The 21,860-nt window shown below is 46.8% G+C and overlaps 1 protein-coding gene across 2 annotated transcripts in view; it reads right to left on the bottom strand.

Annotated features, from left to right (window-relative positions):
- OXSR1 (oxidative stress responsive kinase 1) overlaps nt 1-21,860 on the bottom strand; it is an 88,199-nt gene that overhangs the window by 49,257 nt on the left and 17,082 nt on the right. For both annotated transcript variants that reach the window (XM_040964951.1, XM_040964959.1), the window contains exons 2-4: nt 14,926-15,038; nt 6,989-7,097; nt 1,386-1,527 (exon numbers count right to left, since the gene is read on the bottom strand). In XM_040964951.1, the coding sequence (XP_040820885.1) occupies nt 1,386-1,527; nt 6,989-7,097; nt 14,926-15,038 (364 nt within the window). The remainder of the gene's footprint in view (nt 1-1,385; nt 1,528-6,988; nt 7,098-14,925; nt 15,039-21,860) is intronic.

The raw sequence follows: 21,860 nt of genomic DNA, 5'->3' as shown, positions 1-21,860 counted from the left end.
TGACCGTGTCCAAGACTCTTTTCGCCGCCAACTCCACAAACCCTTCTCAAGCTCCGAACTTGGCTGGAGCTGGCCTCTGGCAAAAGGTAGTATTATCTTAAGTCCAGGACATATTTCCAATCCCAAACACAACAGCACAAGTTTGTTTTCCTTTCTCCTCTTTAAACACCCGAAGTTCCTAGAAACAACCATGGACCAACCACAGAAGCTCTGAAGTGTGGCAGGGAAAGTCAGAGTGGCTAGGGGCTTGGACAGCAACATGGCGTGAAATTTTCTGAGTTTCCTTTCCATCTGCTATAGCTTATGTGGGTACTAAAGAGTTCTAAAACCTAGAATCATTAGCAAACATGAGAAAAAAGTCCAAACCTGCTCTCAAATGAGCAGGAAAGAGGACAGCCTTGCAGAGTCCCAGCAGGTGACCCCTCTTCTACGAGTGTTGGCTCAAGTTTCAGCTTCTCCACTTCTGATCCTGGCAGTGCAGCTGGGGAAGCAGTGGAGGATGGTCAAGACCCTTGGGCTCTGCGCTCACAGGAAGGCTGGATGGAGTGCCAGGTTCCCGGCTGCACCCAGCTCTAGCCACTGCAGCCACGTGGGGAGCAAAACAACAGCTGATCTGTCTCTCCCCCTCTCTCTCTGCAATTCTACGTTTCAAATAAATAAAACAAATCTAAAAAATAAACTCTGAACCATGAATTTTTGTATACAGTAAAAATTTAGAGATGACAGCAAAAGACATTCACAAATAAACCAAGTCTAAATACTGATCACTTCTGGAGCACACAGAACCCGTCACCATCTGAATTCTTGCCATCTGGACTCATCACTTAGTCAGAAACACTTGAACCACAAGATATCAAAAAGTTCTCAATGATGTACTATTTAAAGCAAAAAAAAAGAAAAGTTTTAGTAAAAAATTTATTTTACAAAGAACTTTTGCTATTTTAGGAAAACACAATGTAAAACAAGAAAAGCAAAAAGTTACATATCAGGTACTGTTTTAAGTATTAAGCACACACAAAAGCAATGGAAAGCAATATTCCAGCATGTTAATACAGATGACCTTCTGGTCAGAAACTGAATTTTTCCTATTAACGCATTTTTCCCATTTTACTACATTACTTGTTATATTTCTTCCTTTTTCAAAACAGGCAATGTGTTGATACCACTTGTAAGGTTTGGGAGAGGTACATCTTGGCATAAAAACACTGCTGTCACGCCTCTGAACCACAGAGATCTGCTTGTCACTTTTTGCGATCTATGAGCTTTGCAATGAAAACCGCAGACACAGTACAGTGACACTGGTGAAGACCAAGAGCCAGGATAACATTAGGTCATGAGCACTACTTCTGCAGAGGAAGGGATGGCAGGGCCCAAGTACCACATACCTGTGAATCTGCCCATTCTTATGCAGGTACTCCAGCCCTTCCAGCACCTCACGGAGGATGGTAGCGATGGTCGGCTCATCCAGCACTCCACTCTTGTGCTCCCCCTTTGCCACAATGTGTTTAATAATATCTAGAACAGAGCCTGGGAACAGAAGACACAGTTTACTAGCCAAAAAATGTTAATGCATTCAGTATAATTCACATCCATTTCGGAATTAAAAATACGCAAAGAACCACTTCATAAACTCAACTACCTAGAAAATAAAGGGAAATACAGCAGACGTGAGGAAATGTTTAAAATAAGTAATTGAGGGCCCGGCGCGGTGGCGCAAGTGGTTAAGGTCCTCGCCTTGCACGCCCGGGATCCCATATGGGCGCCGGTTCTAATCCTGGAAGCCCCGCTTCCCTTCCAGCTCCCTGCTTGTGGCCTGGGAAAGCAGTCGAGGATGGCCCAAAGCTTTGGGAACCTGCACCGGTGTGGGAGACCCGGAAGAGGCTCCTGGCTTCGGATCGGCATGGTATCAGCCCGTTGCGCTCACTTGGGGAATGAATCATCGGACGGAAGATCTTCCTCTCTGTCTCTCCTCTCTGTATATCCGCCTTTCCAATGAAAAAATAATAAAAATAAATCTTTATAAAAAAAAAATAAGTAATTGATTCTCAGCTTTAATTAAGAGCACAAAGTAGCCTGTTAACATCCAAACATCAGCATTTCCTGCATTTGGAAGAACTGGATATTGAACCCCCCCTGAGGAACACCCACTTAGGCCACACTTATCAATAACACTGCAGTGCAAGATAACAAAGCAGGGCGAGCTCAGCACATATCGGGCTGCAGAGGCACACAGCTAAAGGGATGGAGCGCAGCTGAAATGCAGGGCAACCAGATAACACACACTTGACAAAGAAAGGTCCCAAATGGGAAGCACACTAACTCAAGGACTGCAATTATTCTCCAAGGCAATGATCAAAAGAGAACAGATCGGACAACGACAAATATGAGCAGAATAAAAGTGACAGTTCTCTTTAAATAACAGCCCCGACCTATGTCTTCGTGACTCCATTCTTCCAGGACAGAAAAAAAAAAAATGCGCCACTGAAGAATGGGGGAAGAGACTGGGGAGGGAGGACAGTTCAGCAACACAGTGACTACAGTCACAGAAGCGGACTACCAACACGGACCATGCAAAAGGAGCGGGCTCAGGGCTCAGACGTCTGGACGCACGCTGGCCCATGAAGATCAGAAAACTAACGCAGAAGAACCTCCGACACGAGAAACGGGAGAAGCCCAGAACGCAGCAGGCTGCACAGCTTCCGGATCCATTTCTGGGTCTGACAACAAAAAGCTCAAACTACCACGGGATAAGCAACTCCCCCACTTTTCCTCAAACCTACAACAGAATAAACAGCTCCCCCACTTTTCCTCCTTCATCCTGAAAAGGTGGCACTCCTAATATAAAGAACTGCCTCTAGACAGAATCCTCACAACACTGTCACTCTCACTGAAAACACACGGATTCAATGAACTTGACTGTTTGAAAAGACAGCAACCAGGAAAAAACGTAACGGTGTGAGAAGGCACCGTTATTCCGGAAGAGACAGTAGGGAATAGAGAGCCCCGAGTGGCCAGCCCCAGACTCTGGTGCCCACAGAGCAGCATGCCAAACGGGAAAGGTGACCTCCGCACCTGGCACTCAAGAAGGCTCCTAATCCCACACACCAAATACAACACAGGGGCAAGAGAGGAGGGACACAGGACAGGGATACACTGAAGAAACACTTGCTGAAGCGCCAGGAAGAGAGATCAGGCTTCCCAAGTCCCCTTCCCAGGGGCAGCCCTCTCCAGGGGGAGAGGGGCAACCCAGCCTCAGGAGACCGTGACCCAGAAGAGCCCTAAGGTGCAGAGAGGGTACCCCAACATCACTACTACCCCAAGGTGCAGAGAGCGTACCCCAACATCACTACCCAGGTCTCTCCTCGGCACCACTAGGAGCCACAAGCTGGTGGTCCAGAAGATGGGATACTCAAGGGAAAAGTTCTGTTCTACTTATTTTCCTTTTTTAAAAAATAGATTTATCTTTATTGCAGAGTCAGATACCTATATAGAAAGAAGGATTGACAGAGAAGAAGATCTTCCATCCATTGATTCACTTCCTGGAGCTGTGCTGATCTGAAGCCAGGAGCTTCTTCCTCCAGGTCTCCCACACCGGTGCAGGGTCCCAAAGCCTTGGGCTGCCCTCGACTGCTTCCACAAGCTGAAGTTGGATGGGAAGCAGGGCCGCCGGGATTACAACCAGCAGCCATATGGGATCCCGGCAATTTCAAGGTGAGGACTTTAGCCACTAGACCACAGCACCGGGCCCTAGATCTGTATTTTTAAAGTTGGAAGTTAGAGCTCTTTTACAGAAACTTAAAGACAGGGCCTGGCAAAGTGACCTAGTGGCTAAATCCTCGCCGGGATCCCATATGGGTGCCAGTTCATGTTCTAGCTGCTTCCTTTTCCATCCAGCTCCCTGCTTGTAGTCAGGGAAAGCAGCAGAGGACGGCCCAAAGCCTTGGAACGCTACACCCATGTGGGAGACCTGGAAGAAGCTCCTGGCTTCGGTTAGCTCAGTTCCGCCTATAGCAGTTACTTAGGGAGTGAACCACTGGATGGAAGATCTTCCTCTCTGTCTCTCCTTCTCTCTGTAAAACTGCCTTTCCAATACAGAATAAATAGAATTTTTTAAAGACATTTTTTATGAATTTCACATCATCCAGTGATCATCAGTTTTAAAGATTTATTTATTAATTTTATTGGAAAACCAGATGTACAAAGAGAATGAGAGACAGAGAGGAAGATCTTCCATTTGCTGATTCATTCCCCAAATGGCCACAATGGCCATAGTTAAGATGATCCAAAGCCAGGAGCCAGGAGCCTCTTCCAGGTCTCCCACACGGGTGCAGGCTCCCAGGTTTTGGGCCGTCCTCGACTGCTTTCCCAGGTCACAAGCAGAGAGATGGATGGAGAGTGGAGCCGCCAGGACACGAACTGATGCCCACTTGGGATCCCAACATGCTCAAGGTGAGGACTTTAGCCGCTAGGCTACCACCCTGGGCACATTAATTTGACAATTTTAATTCCATAAATGACTTGGCCAACACATTCATTTCTTCAGTTTATACTTTCAATACAAACCAATGTATTCTAATACCTAATGGTGTGTCTACTTGGAAGCTTTAATCCATATGCAGCCAGCAGGACTGGGGTCTGTCTTCCTGAGCCACCCCAGGATTTGGCATGCATTTGCTAAGTCTCAGTACTCCACTTGAGAAAACCCTTCCCTAGTGCATGAGATACCGAAAAATAGAGTTCACCTGGGTCCTGCCCGGATCAAAGAAGTCCACGCACCTTTTATTTCTTAGAAGACAACAAGGTCAAAGGCATTTCTCCCAGAAAAAATAATTCACTGTCTGAGGCAGTGAATGTAAACTAAACATGCATTTCTATATGCATCAAGTACTAAGGGCATTCCTTTCTTTCCTTTCACAAGTTAACTGGGCCGAGCCCAGTAGCTTTGTGGCTAAAGTCCTCTCCTTGATTGCACCAGGATCCAATATGGGTTGCTCCACTTCCCTCCAGCTCCCTATTTGTGGCCTGGGAAAGCAGTCCAAGATGGCCTTGGGACCCTGCATCCACTTGTGAGACCCAGAGGAGGGTCTTCAGACCGGCTCAGCTCCAGCTGTTGCAGGACTTGGGGAGTGAACTAATGGACGGAAGATTTTGGTCTGTATCTTTTTCTCTCTGTAAACCTGACTTTCCAATATATGTACACAAATAAATAAAGGTAATTAGCTGGATTTTCAGAAACGTCGCAGCACTCTTCAGTGCTATCAAATGGCAGAAATAGCTAGTTAAACCAAAAGCACTTGTGACGTCTTTAGGATTAGCTTTTGTATTCATAAATTCTGGCGTTTAACAATTGGGTTTTAATTAGCAAAGGACTATTTCAGGGAGGCCTAAGGCCAGCCCAGCAAAGCGCTACATCTGAAAGTCATCCTTTCATCTGCAATTGCTGCTGTCTCCTTCCTTTGTTCTATTTCTTTGTTTTGTTTTGTTTTGTTTTAAAGATTTACCTATAGCCCTGGCACAGTAGCCTAGCACTTAAAGTCCTCACCTTACAGCCCTGCTTCCCATCCAGCCCCCTGCTTGAGCCCTGGGAAAGCAGTCAAGGACGGCCCAAAGCCCTGGGACCCTGCACCCGCATGGGAGACCCAGAGGAAGCTCCTGGCTCCTGGCTTCTGGTTGGCTCAGCTCTGGGCTTTGGGCCACTTGGACAGTGAATCAAGGGACAGAAGATCTTCCTCTCTCTCTCCTCTGTGTATATGTGATTTTTCAATAAAAATAAATATTTTTAAATGATTTATTTATCTTTAATTGAAAAGCAGATTCTCCAGAAAGCTCTTCCATCCACTGGTTCACTGCCCAAACTGCCGCAACAGCCAGAGCTAAGCTGAACCAGAAGCATCCTCTCTGAGTCTTCCACATGAGTACAGGGTTCCAACAACGTGGGCCTTCCTCTGTGGCTTTCTCAGGCCAGAAGCAGAGAGCTGGATCAGAAGTGGAGCAGCCGAGACACAGACCAGCACCCACATGGGATGCTGGCGGGACAGGGTGGAGGACCAGCTTAATGCACCCCGTGCGGGCCCCAAGTCCTGCTGTCTACGGGCAAGCACTGCACTGAGCTGGGTAAGGGGTCATTCTGCATTGGAGTAGCAGAAGAAAGGATGGGCTAGCACAAAACAGAACACACAATGCATCCTCAATCTATGCAAGATCAAGAACTTTATCTTGGGTATTTTTGAAAATGACAAATCAAAAAGAACTATTAAGGGAAGATACAGAACTACCTAATGTTTCCATATCTGTCCACACCGAAAGAACCAAGCTTTCCCACCACCTGCAAGGTGGCTGTGTCAGCAAGGCTTCCAGCCATCCTATGGACAGGGCCCCCACAAAGGTATCCAGTCTCTCCAGAGGGTCACCGATGGGACTGAAACAGAAAGGTGATTCTGGCTACACCTCAGATAGCCACGTGCAAGGAGTCAGCACTATTAATGCCTACACTTCCCTGTGTCCCTGTTACACACCCAGCTGCTTTTCATGTATAACACCTCATATGCTCAGGAAGATACCCCCACTTAACAGACCAGTATGAAGTGCCAAGCAGCTGACACAGCTTTCCTAACATCAAACTGCTAAGGAGGAAAGCTGGGCTTTAACTCTACAGCCTCTGGTTTTTCTTTCACAGTCTCCCTGAAGTAATGAGGTTCAAGAAGACCCACTCAGATAAATCCAGAATGTGGAATATTCTACAAGCTATCTGGACCAGATTCTTCAATGAGTTAATGCCATAGAAGGAAAGAAGGGAGGGAGAGGGAACTTTCCTAACGTAAGGGAGATTGAGGAGGCAAAACAGCCAAAAGCAACTCCTGAACTCCACCTCCGTTCACACACTATCTTCTTTAGCAGATACTCATTGCCACTTTCAGTGCGCCTGTCCATAAAAACCCAATCTTTCATTGAGCAGGAGAACATGGTCATTTAATTGTACTCTACTTACCTCCACTTAGCAGCTTCATGACGAGCCACAGCTCATCCTTTACCACAAACGATGTGTAGTAAGACACGATGTTGGGATGATGGCACTGACTCATGGCTTGAATTTCCTTCTGCAGAGAAAGAGACAACACATGATCATCCATCGTGTGCAAGCTTCAAAACAGAACAACCAAGTCAGCAGATTCCGAATCAGAAATCCAAGGCCCAGCACAATGGTCAATGGCTAAATCCATGCACGAGCCACATCACATGTGGCTGCCACTTCGTGTCCCTGCTGCTCCACCTCCCTTCCCATCCAGCTCCCTGCTTGTGGCCTGGGAAAGCAGTTGAGGACCGCCCAAAGCTTTGGGACCCTGCACCCGCGTGGGAGACCCAAAGGAAGCTTCTGGCTCCTGGCTTTTGATTGGCTCAGCTCTGCCTACTGTGGCCATTTGGAGAGCAAACCAGTGGATGGTGATCTTTCTCTCTGTAAATCTGCCTTCCCAATAAAAGTGAATAAATCTTTTAAAAAATTAGAAATCCCAGTATTGCAGCACCACCTCTGGGACTTCCTCAGCTTTGATCTCTGTAAGCACAGTTACCAAAAGAGGGATAAAAAGCAAGCCATTGACATTCCCAACGTCCACTGTGCCTCTGCTTCTACCTTCTACACCAGCAATCCTCGAAACCAGAAACACACTCTCCTGCCAACACATGGCGCAGTGCCACTGGCAGCCTCCACTGGCACACCCCCATGCAAGAAGCCGTTTGACTTAAAGAGCTCTTCAGGAATCACCTTAGGAAATCAGAGTTTATTGCTAAAAGATAGCACTAATAAACAGGTATTTTTATTTGCATGAATTTTTTCGTGAGGGGGTGATAGAGGCAAAATATGACTTCATTCCATTTTCTGGAAATGATGGACAGTTCTTACACTAAAGACAGACATCTGACAGGGCTATAAACTAAACCCAAAGTGAACACCTAAGGCAAAAGTGCAGGTTTATGCTGTCATGGATGATGAGTTTACACTAGGTTTTGTACAACAAAAAGCCTTACAAAGTCCTGTGTGTGACTAAGACCCCATTGAACCTCTCTGGCCTTACTCCTGCCCCGCCCTGTGCCCCAGTCACCCTATACAGCTACAGCAAACATCCGGGGAGCCATCCTCCTCCTAACTCTGGACATTCAACCCTACGTTTCCCTCAAATGCAATGCCCCGTTCATCTTTGACCTTAGTTTAGACGTTCAGCTCCTCCCAGCCTCCCGGCACCCTGTGTATCTCCTCCAGCAAAGCACACAATGCACAGTACACAGTGTCCCTTCTTGTGTCTGTCTCTCCTGCTACACTGGGAGCTACATGAAGCAAGTACCTTTTACTTCTAACCATTATGGAAGTCATCACATTATACTATGATTGCCTACTTATTTTCTGCAGCCTCCCCGAAAACTGTACACTTAATGAGAACTAAAGCAATTCTTAGCACTTCCCACTGGGCCTGGCCTACAATATACCTTCAGTAAATATTTGCTGAGTGAATGAAATCCAACAGCCCTTTATTTATATAGCTTTTCATCTATTCATGTTCTGCCCAATGCTCTATTTGTTCAGGAAGCTCAACTGTGTGAAAGTTACTAATCACTCGTGTGCTCAACGTAATTCCTTTAGGACTGGTATCTGGTTCGCATTTTGCAACCCCAAAGTCACCAAGAGTCTTCTGCACTAAAAGCTAAGTGAACCTGAAACAAAGGAAGGAACGAGAGGAAGCACCTGCCCCTGCCAGCTGATAAAGTCAGAAGGTACAATCACACCAGAGGAAAGATGTGCTCTGTGTGTCAGATGCTGGAAAGATAATAAGTGTACAAGAGTCCACAGGGAGGGACAGCTAAGGTAGACAAGCAGAGCAAAGGTACATGAGATATCAGGGTGCTGCAGGACGAAAGGCCAATGTGATACTTTTGACCACACAAAGCCTGTAAGGCATATGGAAGCCTGTACGGCATATGGAAGACACGCTGAGCAAACTGCCCAGGTCTCTGACCACAGCATGAGCCCTCAGGAAGCTTCCAGTCTCGTGGAGTCAGACTACCCCAGAGGACAGCAAACAGCTGGACGCGGCAAGTCCTCGGCACGAGGGGAGTTCACTGAAACACTGGACGACAGACAGCAGCCAGAATTTCAGAAAGTTTCAAAGTTTTCTGCTACTGACAATGAAGCAGAAAAGACAAGCAGGTGTTTAAAAGCTTCTGACTGCTTAACTGCCTATCACCAGATCGTAAAGGGCTTTGTCGGTATGTTAAAGAATTTATCCTGGAGCAGCCACTGTAGCCCAGTGGGTAAGTCAAAAGGTGGGTCACCTGCAGCCCACGTCGCAGTGCCAGTCTGAGCTCCAGGTCCTCCACTTCCAATGCAGCTCCCTGTTAATGTGCATGAGAAAGCGGAGGAGCAGAACCTGAGTGCTTGGATCCCCGCCCCGTGTGAGATCCAAATGCAGTCCTGGCTCCTTTTTCAAAGGGACAAACAACGCCAGTGCGGTGGCTCAAGAGGCTGATCCTCCACTTGTAAGTGCTGGCATCCCACAAGGACGCCAATCCATGCCCTCACTGCCCCACTTCTAATTCAGCTCTCTGTGGCCTAAGAAAGCAGTCGAGGATGGCCCCAAACCTTGCATCCACATCGGAGATCAGAAAAAAATTCTTGGCTCCTTGGCTTCAGATTAGCTCAGCTGTAGCTGCAGCGGCCACTTGGGGAGTGAAACAGGAGATGGAAGATCTTTCTTCTGTCTCTTCTATTCTCTGTAACTCTGACTTTTGATTAATAATAAATAAGTCTTTAAAAATAAATAAATAAATAAAAACCTGGAGTGTCTTCCAGGTCTCCCACACGGGTGCCAGGGTCCCAAGGCTCTGGGCCATCCTTGACTGCTTTCCCAGGCCACAAGAAGGGAGTTGGATGGGAAGTGGGGCAGCTGGGACACAAACCAGCGCCCAGATGGGATGCCAGTATGTGCAAGGCGAGGACTTTAGCCACTAGGCTACTGCACCAGGCCCTGCTCCACTGCTGATCCAGCTCTCCCCTCTTGTGTGCCTGGGAAAGCAGTGAAGATGCTTGGGCACCTGCGCCCACGTGGGAGACCCAGAAGAGGCTGCAGGGGAGCAGTCGAGATTCCCTGGTGCCCACATGGAATGCCAGCACTGCAGGTGACTTACCACTCCTTTGTAAAACTGACTCACCTAGATTCTTACCGCTTTACTCTCTGGTGTTTGTTTGTTTGTTTGTTTGTTTGTTTACCAACCAAATGTAGGCCCATTTCTCCATTTCACACGATTTGGTCAGTCCCCGAGGGACAGCAATGTCCTCATCCACACAGAGCATACACTACCCAGTCTCTGTGCAGGCAGCGTTCATCCCAGTGATCTAGAAATCCATGCCCTCCTTTCCATTACCACTGTCACTTGTCTGAACTTGACCCTTTCCTGTGTAACCCAGCATACCTCAAACTATGAGCTGCAACTGATGTCATAAATTTCACCGATGGCATGTTTAAACAAAATGGAAAATCACAGTACATCTCATATAACCAGATATTTTCATAAGGATGTTGGTTCAGTTACATTAGTATTTACTAAACATACACAAACAGAAGTACTGGGAAATGAGGGCAGGGTATTCTATGTAGCATTGCCCACTAAGCTGCCACTTGAATGTTCCCACGAAGTCTGACCTCTGCTTCTAACAAGGCTGCCTGCTAGTGCAGAACTGAGAGAGAGCAATGACGGCTCACGTACCCGAGGCTCTGCCACCCACCTGAAGACTGCAATTTCTAGTTCTGGCTTCAGCGTGGCTGAGCCCCAGCAACTACGGACATCTGAGCACGGAATCAGGGGTTGGATGTTCTCTATCTGTCTTTCAGACAAAATGAAAAATAACTACATTCTAAAATTCTGAGACACAAAGTGTGAATTTTAGGTTACATTATTAAAATAAGGCTGTTACTTAAGATTTATTTTTATTGGAAAATCAGATACACAGAGAGGAGAGAGAGAGAGGAAGATCCTCCGTGATTCACTCCCCAATTGGCCACAATGGCCAGAGCTTTGCCGATCCGAAGCCAGGAGCCAGGAGCTTCCTCTGGGTCTCCCACAGATGCAGGGTCCCAAGGCTTCGGGCCGTCTTTGACTGCTTTCCCAGGCCACAAGCAGGGAGCTGGATGTGAAGCAGGGCCACTGGCATTAGAACCAGCACCCACATGGGATGCCGGCATGTGCAAGGCTAGGACTTTAGCCACTAGCTACCACCCCAGGCCCAAGGCTGTTATTTAAAAATGACATCCCCAACAACCTGCTGCATGGGCAGGCTCTTGAGCAGCAGTTCAGGCACTTCAAGCACCCCAGTGGAGCGCTTGTGCCCAAGTCCTGGTGGCGCTTCTACTTCCTGGCTGCTTATCGGGAACAGCTGGAAGGCAGCAGGTGCTGACCTAGGTGTTTGGGCCCCTGCCACCCAGTGCAGGAGACCTAGACAGAGTTTGGGGCTCCTGGCTTCAGCCTGGCTCACCTCAGATGTTGTAGCCATTGGATGAGTGAATCAGCTGACAGAAGACCCCTCTGTGTCTCTCTTTTAAATATTTTGTAAAATTTTAAAAGTAACAACTTATTTCTGAACTTCCCAAAACTCAGTTCTGATGAAGTAATTGCCCCATTAAAATAATACATACACATATATGTGTGTATCAAAGAATTCTCCAGGGCCCGGCGCCGTGGCCTAGCAGCTAAAGTCCTTGCCTTAAATGCATCAGGATCCCAGATGGGCGTCGGTTCTAATCCCAGTGGCCATGCTTCCTACCTAGCTCCCTGCTTGTGGCCTGGGAAAGCAGTCGAGGACGGCCCAAAACCCTGGCACTCTGCACCCATATGGGAGACCCGGAAGATGATCTGGGCTCCTGGCTTTGGATCAGCAGAGCACCAGTTGTTGTGGTCACTTGGGGAGTGAATCATCAGACAGAAGATCTTCCTCTCTGTCTCTCCTCCTCTCTGTATATCTGTCTTTCCAATAAAAATAAATAAATCTTAAAAAAAAATAAAGAACTCTCCAAAGCCATTTCCACGTATTCTCTACTGAACAGAATTCTAGTTCTTTCGCTCACAATTTCCTCCTTGGTTCTGCGCTGTTCTTTCCTGGTCCTAAGCCTCTGCACAACAAGGCCTCTGTCCACCCAGCCTTGGTGGCCCTGGCCACAGGTCCCAAGGCCCTCCTCTCTGAACTCCCAGCTCAACTCCTCTTCCCGTGAGATGCACAGGGCTTCGACCTCCCAAGGCATTTGTGTCACCGAGGCAGGAGCTGTCACTCTTGAACTAGCCAGAAGGAAAGACCACGTAAGTCTCTAGGGGTCCCCCCATCTGTCTGGCCACTTCTACTCCTAGGGAAGAGACACAGCTCAACACCCTGCACGAGGTGACTTGCTCGGAGAAGAGGCCTGTGGCTGAAACTCTGGGGCTCACACACGGATGACACCTGGCAGCTGACCGTCCCAGCACACGGAGCAAAGGTCGCCGGTCATCCAGGAAACGGCAGCATAAGAAGCGAGCCACACTCATCCACCGCCTCCTGGCCAGCTGTCATAAACCACACACCCCTCTGAGTCAGCGTCCCTGCATTCCTGGGAGGGCCTTGCCCTTGGTGCCATGGCACATCACATGGCAGCCTCACAGAATTTTTTTTTTTTTTTCAGTAAACTGACGGGCTCACATTCCTCAGCATTAGACAGAGCCAGGGGCTTTCAGATCTCGGTGTGCCCAAAGCGGGCCCCCAGACCAGCAATCTCCCAGCAGCATCTGCAGAGCGCCGGGGCTCTCACCTGCTGCCCCACCCCCAATCCCAAAGAAGCCAATTATCAGCTTACACTGGCTCCACCAGAAGCCACCCTTCTCACATTGCTTACTGGCCAAGTATACACCCACTGTATAAAATGTACTGCAAAGTGGGCAAAATAAATCGCTAACAACCTTTCTGCTTTCAGTAAGACCGATCAAATTTGCATTTCTCTAAAAGCCTAACAACAAATTATTGCTTTCAGTAATGTCAAGTAGTATTTAAGAAGCGCTGTTCTGGGCCCAACATGGTAGCCTAGCGGCTGAAGTTCTCACTTGCATGTACTGGGATTCTATATGGGTACTGGTTCTAATCCCAGCTGCTCCACTTTCCATCCAGTTCCCTGCTTGTGGCCTGGGAAAGCAGTAGAAGATGGCCCAGAGCTTTGGGACCTTGCACCTGTGTGGGTGACCTGGAGGAGGTTCCTGCCTTCATTGTGACCACTTGGGGAGTGAACCAGCAAAGAGAAGATCTTTCTGTCTTTCCTCTTCTCTGTAAAATCTGACTTTCCAACAAAAGTAAATCTTTTTTTTTTCAATAAAAAAAAGAGCTGTTCTTTCTATTTTTGAGATAAGAGTATAATCATTTAGCTGGCAAGTCAGCAAGCGTTGATTTTCATGGACACCCTCCCACTTCCCCTGCCTACTTTCCTCATCCACAAAGTGGAGCTGCTATCTACGTAGCAGAGAGGTCTACGAGGTTAAAGCAGACATGAGTCCCAGGCAGTGACAGGGATCCGCTAGTCTCAGCTCTTGTGAAAGAATCAGGGTCGTGAGCCTGGGAGCCTCAGCTCCCTCAGAAGTGACAGCAACCAAGGGTTCCCGTCATCTCTGCAGCTTCCGGTGGGCTGCACACCGTAACTGGCAAAGGGTGGCTGCTCACACGAGGCTTCTCAAGTCCCGCTCCCAGCTAGGCTACCGTGCATGCTTTTTCTTCAACAGAATCAGCTTGTGATTCACAGACATTTAGTATCACTGCAGCACGGATATCCAAACAGGTTCCGCCAGGCTGCAGGCATCGGGAGACGCAGTGGGATTTCTACCAGCATCCCCCTTCCAGGAACAGCTCCTTCTGGATGTCATCCACATGCTTCCCCTGCTACGGGTTCAACACACACAGTTATCATTTCAGTTATTCCCTAATCACTCAGTACAGATACATCAGGAATTAAGTCCCTGTTGGGACAACGGAAAAACATCCCTGGACAGGAGGAAGTCATCCCAGTTCTAACCGCTGCCCCTGCTATTGGCGGCTGCAGAGGCCCTTGGGAAAGCACTGAAAATCACAATTACTAGTTCACATTTGCAGGCACTGTATAATTTTTACAATACCATCTCATTTGGGCCTCAAGGAAAAAACACCTCAAAGGTACTCAAGGCAGGCGTCAGCTCCATCCTAAGCCAAAGACACACGACTGAAAACATTAAATGGTTTTTAAAATGACCTAATTCCCCTTGCTGAGTATTCGGCGTACTTATTAAAGCTCCTCTGGGTGTTAAAGGGCATCAAGCAGCACTGTGACGGACTCCCTGTGACCAGCCCGACGCCCGACTGAGCAGCCTGTGCCACATGGGGTCACGCCAACATGCATCTCTTGCTCCAGTACTCGGAGCTCAATGCACTGCGCTTCCAGGGCCTGCGGCCTTTTAAAGGATATGCCCAGTGACCCAGGAATCACAGAGCCATAAGAGTACATTCAGGAAACAGAGAAGTGAGCAAGCATAGTTTCTAAAAATAGAGAGCAAAAATGAGGCCAGGATCCAGTGCCCCAGAAGAGGTAAACTCTGATGTGCTGACTCAACAGGACACCACGCACGCTCAGACAATGCTGGCCTGTGCTGCCGGAGCCTGGCGGGCAGCCGCACAATGACAGGAACACGTTCGAGTCAGGTCCAGAGGGGATCACACACAGCCTTTGCTTTCTGCTCATCTACATTTTCCACATTTTTCAACAGACGCTGTCTGTTAATGAAGAAATCACAAGCCACGTTTTACAGAAAGATATCAAAACCTTCCAGTTTTCACCTTCCCACGGTGACGCGAATGGAGAGAAGTCAACCTCCCCATTAGGCAGTGTGAGATGCGCGTACCAGGAGCTCATCCATGCTTGTCTGACATTTCTCCAGATTGATCCGTTTGATGGCCACCTTCTCCTTCTTAGGGGCACAATATGCTGCTTGGACCACAGCAGTAGCTCCACTCCCTGAAAATTAATACACAGGGGAGTAAATCAATATGTAAGTAAATCGATCATTTCTAATTTCCACACAATTTAAACAACAATCTCTACCTTGTTCCTACAGTGAAACAAAGTAGGAATAAAAGTAAAATCATCAACCAGTTATATGCATTCTGATAAAATCCAGTAAGGAAAAATATTCAAAATCAGCTTGAGTTCCAGGTCTAGACTACGATGGTATGGGCTCACATTTTCCTGCTCCTCCCCTCAAAACACAACTAAATATACCAAAATAACAGAGAGCCATAAAGCGACGCAGAAGGGCTGAGAGGAGGCAGCCCCGCTAGGGCCCCGAGGACTTCAGGTGAGCTCCAGGGAGAGCTCACCGGGTACTCCTCCCATCTCCCACAAATTCCAGATGGACACCAGAGAAGCCTGCAAACCTGGACCACCCCCAACAAGGACCGATGAGCAGACAGGAAAATCCTGCCCTCTGGCCAAAGGACTGCGGAAGGAGCAGCTCACCAGAGCTGCAGGGCAAGGCAGGACCAGTGCACCACAGTGGCAGCCTCAGCAGGCTCTCTACCCAACAGGGGTAGGCCAGGGTGGTCTCCATCCCACACCTGTGGCAAGGTCGAGCCAATCCACACCCCGCAGCAGCAGAGCCAAGGCCCCACACCCAGCACTCCACCCAGGTAGCAACAGCAGACGTGGAATGGGATTTCCAACAGTGCCAGAAGAATCAAATACAATAGATACAATTGCAAAGCATGGCCAAGCTAAATTACCATGGGAATTACAGCTAACAAAAAAAGTAGAACAGGTAGTATATGCTAAATCTAAAGAGGGCAACTGCCTACTAACATAGAAGATTTAAACGCAATCAGGAGTCTCCACGTATAATAACCTAAATGTGCAGAATACACTCAAACAACCATTTGTCATGTATGAGAAAAGATAACCATGCTGATGCTAACATCAAAAGGAAGGAAATTTTGCACTTGTCTGACAAGAACTTTAAAGCAGACATCATACTACTTCTACAATTATGAATTTTCATAAACTCTCAGCAAGGAAATGGAAGTCGATTTTTATTTGATATATCAAATAGTGACTGCACAAACAAAATACACAATGGCCAAGACAAAGGATCTGCTACACAGACATAAGGACAGAGTGAGGCTGACAGAAGATAAACTCAGTGCTCAACCTAAACCAAAGACAGAACAGGGGTTCAGAGAGTGGAACAAGGATAAAAGAACTAAAATCCACACGGTGGCAAGATGTCTACCCCCAAGGAGTACACAGTCATAGAGGAGCAAACCTCGGTGTACACTGGATCACAGGCAGAAGATGGTCAAAGTGCGCTCACATGGGAGGCCTGGATGGAAGTGTTGGTGTGGCTTCAGCTTGGTCCAGCCCTGGCTGTTGCAGCCATTCGGGAAATGAACCAGAGGAAGTCTGTCTGTCTGTCTCTGCCTCTCTGTCCCCTTCTGCAACTCTGCCTTTCAAATAAATTTACATTGAGAAAACATCCTGGGCCCAGCATGGTAAGCTAGTGGCTAAAGACCTTGCCTTAAATCCACTGGAATTCCAAATGGGCGCCAGTTCATGTCCCAGCTGCTCTACTTTCCATCCAACTCCCTGTATGTGGCCTAGGAAAGCAGGAGAGAGTGGCCCAAGGCGTTAGGACCCTGCACCTGCATGGGAGATCTGGAAGAGGTTCCTGGCTTCGGATCAACTCGGCTTGGCCGCTGCAGCCACTTGGGCAATGAATTTTCAGACAGAAGATCTTTCTCCCTGTTTCTGCTTCTCTCTGTATAGATCTACCTTCCCAATAAAAATAAATATTTAAAAAAAGAAAGAGAAAATGTCCTAGAATTAGACAGCAGCAATGTACACTGGTGAGTATACACAGCTACCCACCTCAAAATGATGCATCTTGGGAGTCACAAGCTGCTGCTAGAAGGCTACCAACAGCCCAGAGGAGTGCGGGCTTGAGTCCCAGTTTCTCCACTTCCAATCCAACTCTCCGCTAAGATGCTTGGGAAAGTAGTAAAAGGTCTCAGTGCCTGGACTGCTGCAACTCACATGGGAGAGAGCAGGATAAAGGTCCTGACTTGGCTTCAGTCGAGCCCAGCTGCAGCCAGGCGGCCATGCGGCCATGCGGCCACTGGGAGTGAACCAGCACATGGCAAAAGATCTCTGGCCCCACCTCCCTCCTTGTTAATTCTGCTTTTCACACAAATAAATAAATCTCTTTTTAAAACAGTGAATCTTATCATATGTGAATTATATCTCAAAAAACTTGAGATTTGACAATCTCCTCAAGTGTAGTACTATATTTCTAGTATCAATGTACTACAAACATTTAAAACCTAGAACAATTTTTAATTATATGTGTATATATACATAGTTAATAATTATTAATAGTTAATATATAATAGTTAATACATATAATAATAGTTTACATATATAGATAAAAACTACACAAGAAAATTATTATATTTAAATCTATTTGAAAACTCATTGAGTAAAGCCACACATACACAATCATGGTCAACACTGCATACATAAATTCAAACCACAGTTAAACAAAGTAAATTAAAATTCCACCTAAAACAGCTGACGCAAAAACTTAAGTCAAACCCAGTAAGCACACACTTGTCAGCCAACAACATCCGACAGTGCACCTGAACAAACCTGACAACAGTTTAGGAACACCAACACGCCACTGGACAAAACGATCTGCAGGCTATTACTTCATCAGTGTGCACCTGCTTCCTGGCCGCGCTCCTTTTATTTTGAGCACAGGGTAAAACTTGCACAAGCTAAGTGCATGCCATTAACTTCCTTTCCTCTCTTACCCAACTCTTCTTACTACATGGACATCCTGAACAGAACTTAGCTTTTTTCCCTTGCCTGCAGTGTGAGGTCACACCATTTGACTCTTGGAAACACCAGGAACAGAAGGAAGCCAACAGCGCAGGTTACGTTTCCTGTTCCGTCACAGAAGATACAACGCAGCCTCTACAAGGTGCCCTGAACACCAAGTAACAGACATCTTAGGATATGTACATGTGTCCCCTGATTCTTTGTAGTATTAAATACATTAACAGCATGCTGTATGAAAACAAAATCCTGCTTAAGTTCAAAATACAGATAAATAAATATTTGATAATTAATCTGCTATTTGTGAGGCTGGCATCCCATTATCACAGGGAAAATTCCAGTCTCTGCTGCTCTGCTTCCAGTCCAGCTTCTACTAATGTGTTTTGGAAGGCAGTGAAAATGGCCCTGGGAGAGCGGGATGGAGTTGCTCTCTCCAGCCTAACCCAGACCCGGCTACCGCAGCCATTCGAGTAGTCCATCCACAAAGGGAAGATCAGCCCTCGGCCTCTGCATCTGTCTGCCTGCCTTTCTCCTTCTCTCTCTCTCTCTCATATCTATCGTTCAAATAAATACATCTTTCTAAAAAATTAAGTTATTAGTTCCAGCTCATTATTAAACAGAATTAATTTCATTCACAGTGAAACACTAAACTATTATCAATCATAACTGTTTATAAACCAAAATGTCTTTTAAATGAACTGATTGATCAATCTGAAGGTCAGAGTTACAGAAAGAGAAGCAGAGACAGAGCTCTTCCACACACTGGCTTACTCCCCAGATGGGAACACCCAGGGCTGGAGCAGGCTGAAGCCAGGCGCTTCTTCCTGGTCCCCCACAGGTATGGCAGGGGCCCAAACACTCCTGCCATCTTCTGTTGCTTCTCCTAGGCCATCAGCAAGGGAGCTGTTTGGATGTGGAACATCCAGGTCTTAAACCAATACCCACAGGTGGCAGCTTTACCCACTGCAACACAACACTGGCCCTCTAAAATTTTTTTTATTTTTTCCCCTAACTTAATGAACAAAGCTAGCATGACTTAACAATTGGCTAAAGGACAAGTTGCAAAAGTTCCCCACGCCTGGCAATGAAAAGGACCAGCAGGCTCCAGGTCTTCCTTGTTAACCATCCCTTTTATCCAAAATCTTCTCAAAAAGCCAAAAGATGGAGTTTATCCAGGAACTCAGAAATACCTTAAGGTTCTAAGATAACGTACCTTTCAATAAAAATCCACTAATTCAAAAAAGCAATGATGTTATTTCATTAGGAAAAAGCCTTAAGGTTCTAAGATAACGCACCTTTCAATAAAAAATCCACTAATTCAAAAAAGCAATGATGTTATTTCATTAGGAAAAAGCTTACCTTACAGAAACTAATAATTAAAAATTTACAGGGCAATATATTTAAATTTATTCATCGTTATTTTAGCTTCTCTAATACTGTAAGAATGTATAACACAAGACTATAGATAGAAATCTTAAAAATGTCACTTTCTTCTTTAGAGCAGGCTCCCTAACGCAAAGTTCTTAAAACAAACACGACTCCTACAGGTTTCACAAAAGTATTTTTAGAAAGGTTTTGCATTTATTAAAGGGTCAGCTCAAATTGTTTATTCTGAATTCACCTGAACCATAGAAAATACATAGATTCACAAATTTGTAAACTCTAAGGCCTCTTGTAAAATTTATGGTGAAAATTAAGACATCTGGGGCCCGGCGCGGTGGCGCAATGGTTAAGGTCCTCACCTTGCACGCCCAGGATCCCATATGGCCGCCGGTTCTAATCCCGGCAGCCCCGCTTCCCTTCCAGCTCCCTGCCTGTGGCCCGGGAAAGCAGTCGAGGACGGCCCAAAGCTTTGGGACCCTGCACCTGTGTTGGAGACCCGGAAGAGGCTCCTGGCTTCAGATTGGCATAGTATCGGCCGTTGCGGCTCACTTGGGGAGTAAATCATCGGACGGAAGATCTTCCTCTCTGTCTCTCCTCTCTGTATATCCGCCTTTCCAATAAAAAATGATAAAAATAAATCTTTAAAAAAAAAAAAAGAAAATTAAGACATCTGGGGCTGGCACAATGGCGTAATAAGCTAAGCCTCTGCCTGTGGCACCAGCACCCTACATGAGCACAGGTCTGAGTTCCAGTTGCTCCATTTCTCATTCAGCTCCCTGCTCACTGCCTAGAAAGGAAGGTGAAAATGGCCCAAGTGCCTGGGCCACTGAACCCACACGGGAGACATGGAAGAAGCTCCTGGTTCTTGGTCTGGCTCAACTCTAGCTGTTGCATCCATTTGAGGGGTAACCAGTGAAGAGAAAATATCTCTCTCTATTTCCCTATCTCTCTCTCTGTCTCTCTCTGTAAATCCACCTTTAGATTAAAAATAAATAAACCTTCTTTATTTTTTTAAAATAAAACTTTTTTTTAAAACAAAATCATGGCTTCTGTAACTGGTGGAACAGCTGTAAGAAGTCACCATTATAAAAACAATGTCTTTCCTTTCATCCAAAGAGGAAAGCCAAGACACAGTGCCGCTGGTCTTTGCATAGTCGCTGCAGCAACGGCTCATCACCTGCTGCCTGTCCACTCGAGTCTCAGAAAGACCTACCAGCAAAGCGGCTTCCCCGGCCTGGCTACTCACACCTTCGCACCTGTGCAGTGCTCAGCACCCTGCCCTGCCCCTTGTTCTTCCTTGATCATCTGTCAGGTAGAAACTCCAGGAAAAGGCTGGCATGATAGCTCAATGGCAAATCCTCACCTTGCATGCACTGGGACCCCATATGGGCACCGGTTCCCACCTGCTCCACCTCCCATCCAACTCCCTGCTGATGGCCTGGGAACACAGCAGATGGCCCAGAGCCTTGGGACCCTGCACCCACGTGGCCCCTGGCCTGATCAGCTCAGCTCTCGCCATTGCAGCATTTGGGGAATGAAGCAGCAGATGAAGATGTTCTCTGTCTGTCCTTCTCTCTGCAAACCTGATCAGCTTTTCCAATGAAAATAAGGGAATCTTGAAGAAACTGTGAAAGACCCGCAGCTTCATTGCCACCATCTAGAACACTGTACAGCACACAGCAGGAGCTCAAGAAACGGTGTTATAGCCCATTCTGAGGTGTAGTAGCTTAAGCTATCCCCTGCAGTACCAGCAGCCCACACACCCCACACAGGCACCAGTTAGGAGTCTCAGCTGCTCTACTTCCCGTGCAGCTCCTGCTAATGCACCTTGGAAAGCAGCAGAGAACGGCCCAAGTCCTTGGGATCCCACACCCACACAGGAGACCAGGAAGACACTTCTGACTCCTGCCTTCGGACTAGCTCAAATCTGGCTGTTGTGATCATTTGGGGGGGGGGGGGGGTGTTGAATTAGCAATGACTTCTCTATTTATAATTCTGCCTTTCAAGTAAATAAATAAATAAATAAATCTTTAACAACATCAACAACAAATGTTTTAGACAACTTAATTAAGTGGATTAATATGCTATCTAAGGGGGGAAAAATTGTTTGTTGGTGGCAGAACAAACACAAAAACAGTCCAGTCTTCATGACCAATAGTTCATTATTAGCATCACAAATAGCAATACTCGGGCCTGGCGGCGTGGCCTAGTGGCTAAAGTCCTCACCTCGAACGCACCAGGATCCCATATGGCCGCTGGTTCTAATCCCGGAAGCTCCACTTCCCATCCAGCTCCCTGCTTGTGGCCTGGGAAAGCAGTCGAGGACGGCCCAAAGTCTTGGGACCCTGCACCCATATGGGATACCCAAAAGAAGTTCCTGGGTCCTGGCTTCGGATCAGCATAGCATCGGCTGTTGTGCTCACTTGGGGAGTGGATCATCAGATGGAAGATCTTCCTCTCTGTCTATTCTCCTCTCTGTATATCCTCCTCTCTGTATATCTGACTTTCCAATAAATAAATAAATCTTTAAAAATAAATAAATAAGCAAATAAAACAAATAGCAATACTCTC

This window comes from Ochotona curzoniae, unplaced genomic scaffold (assembly GCF_017591425.1).
Source record: "Ochotona curzoniae isolate NIBS_2020 unplaced genomic scaffold, NIBS_Ocur_1.0 contig_1302, whole genome shotgun sequence".
Classification (NCBI taxonomy): Eukaryota; Metazoa; Chordata; class Mammalia; order Lagomorpha; family Ochotonidae; genus Ochotona; species Ochotona curzoniae.
Note: the sequence above shows the minus strand (reverse complement) of the source record. Positions and strands in the feature narration are given on the sequence as shown.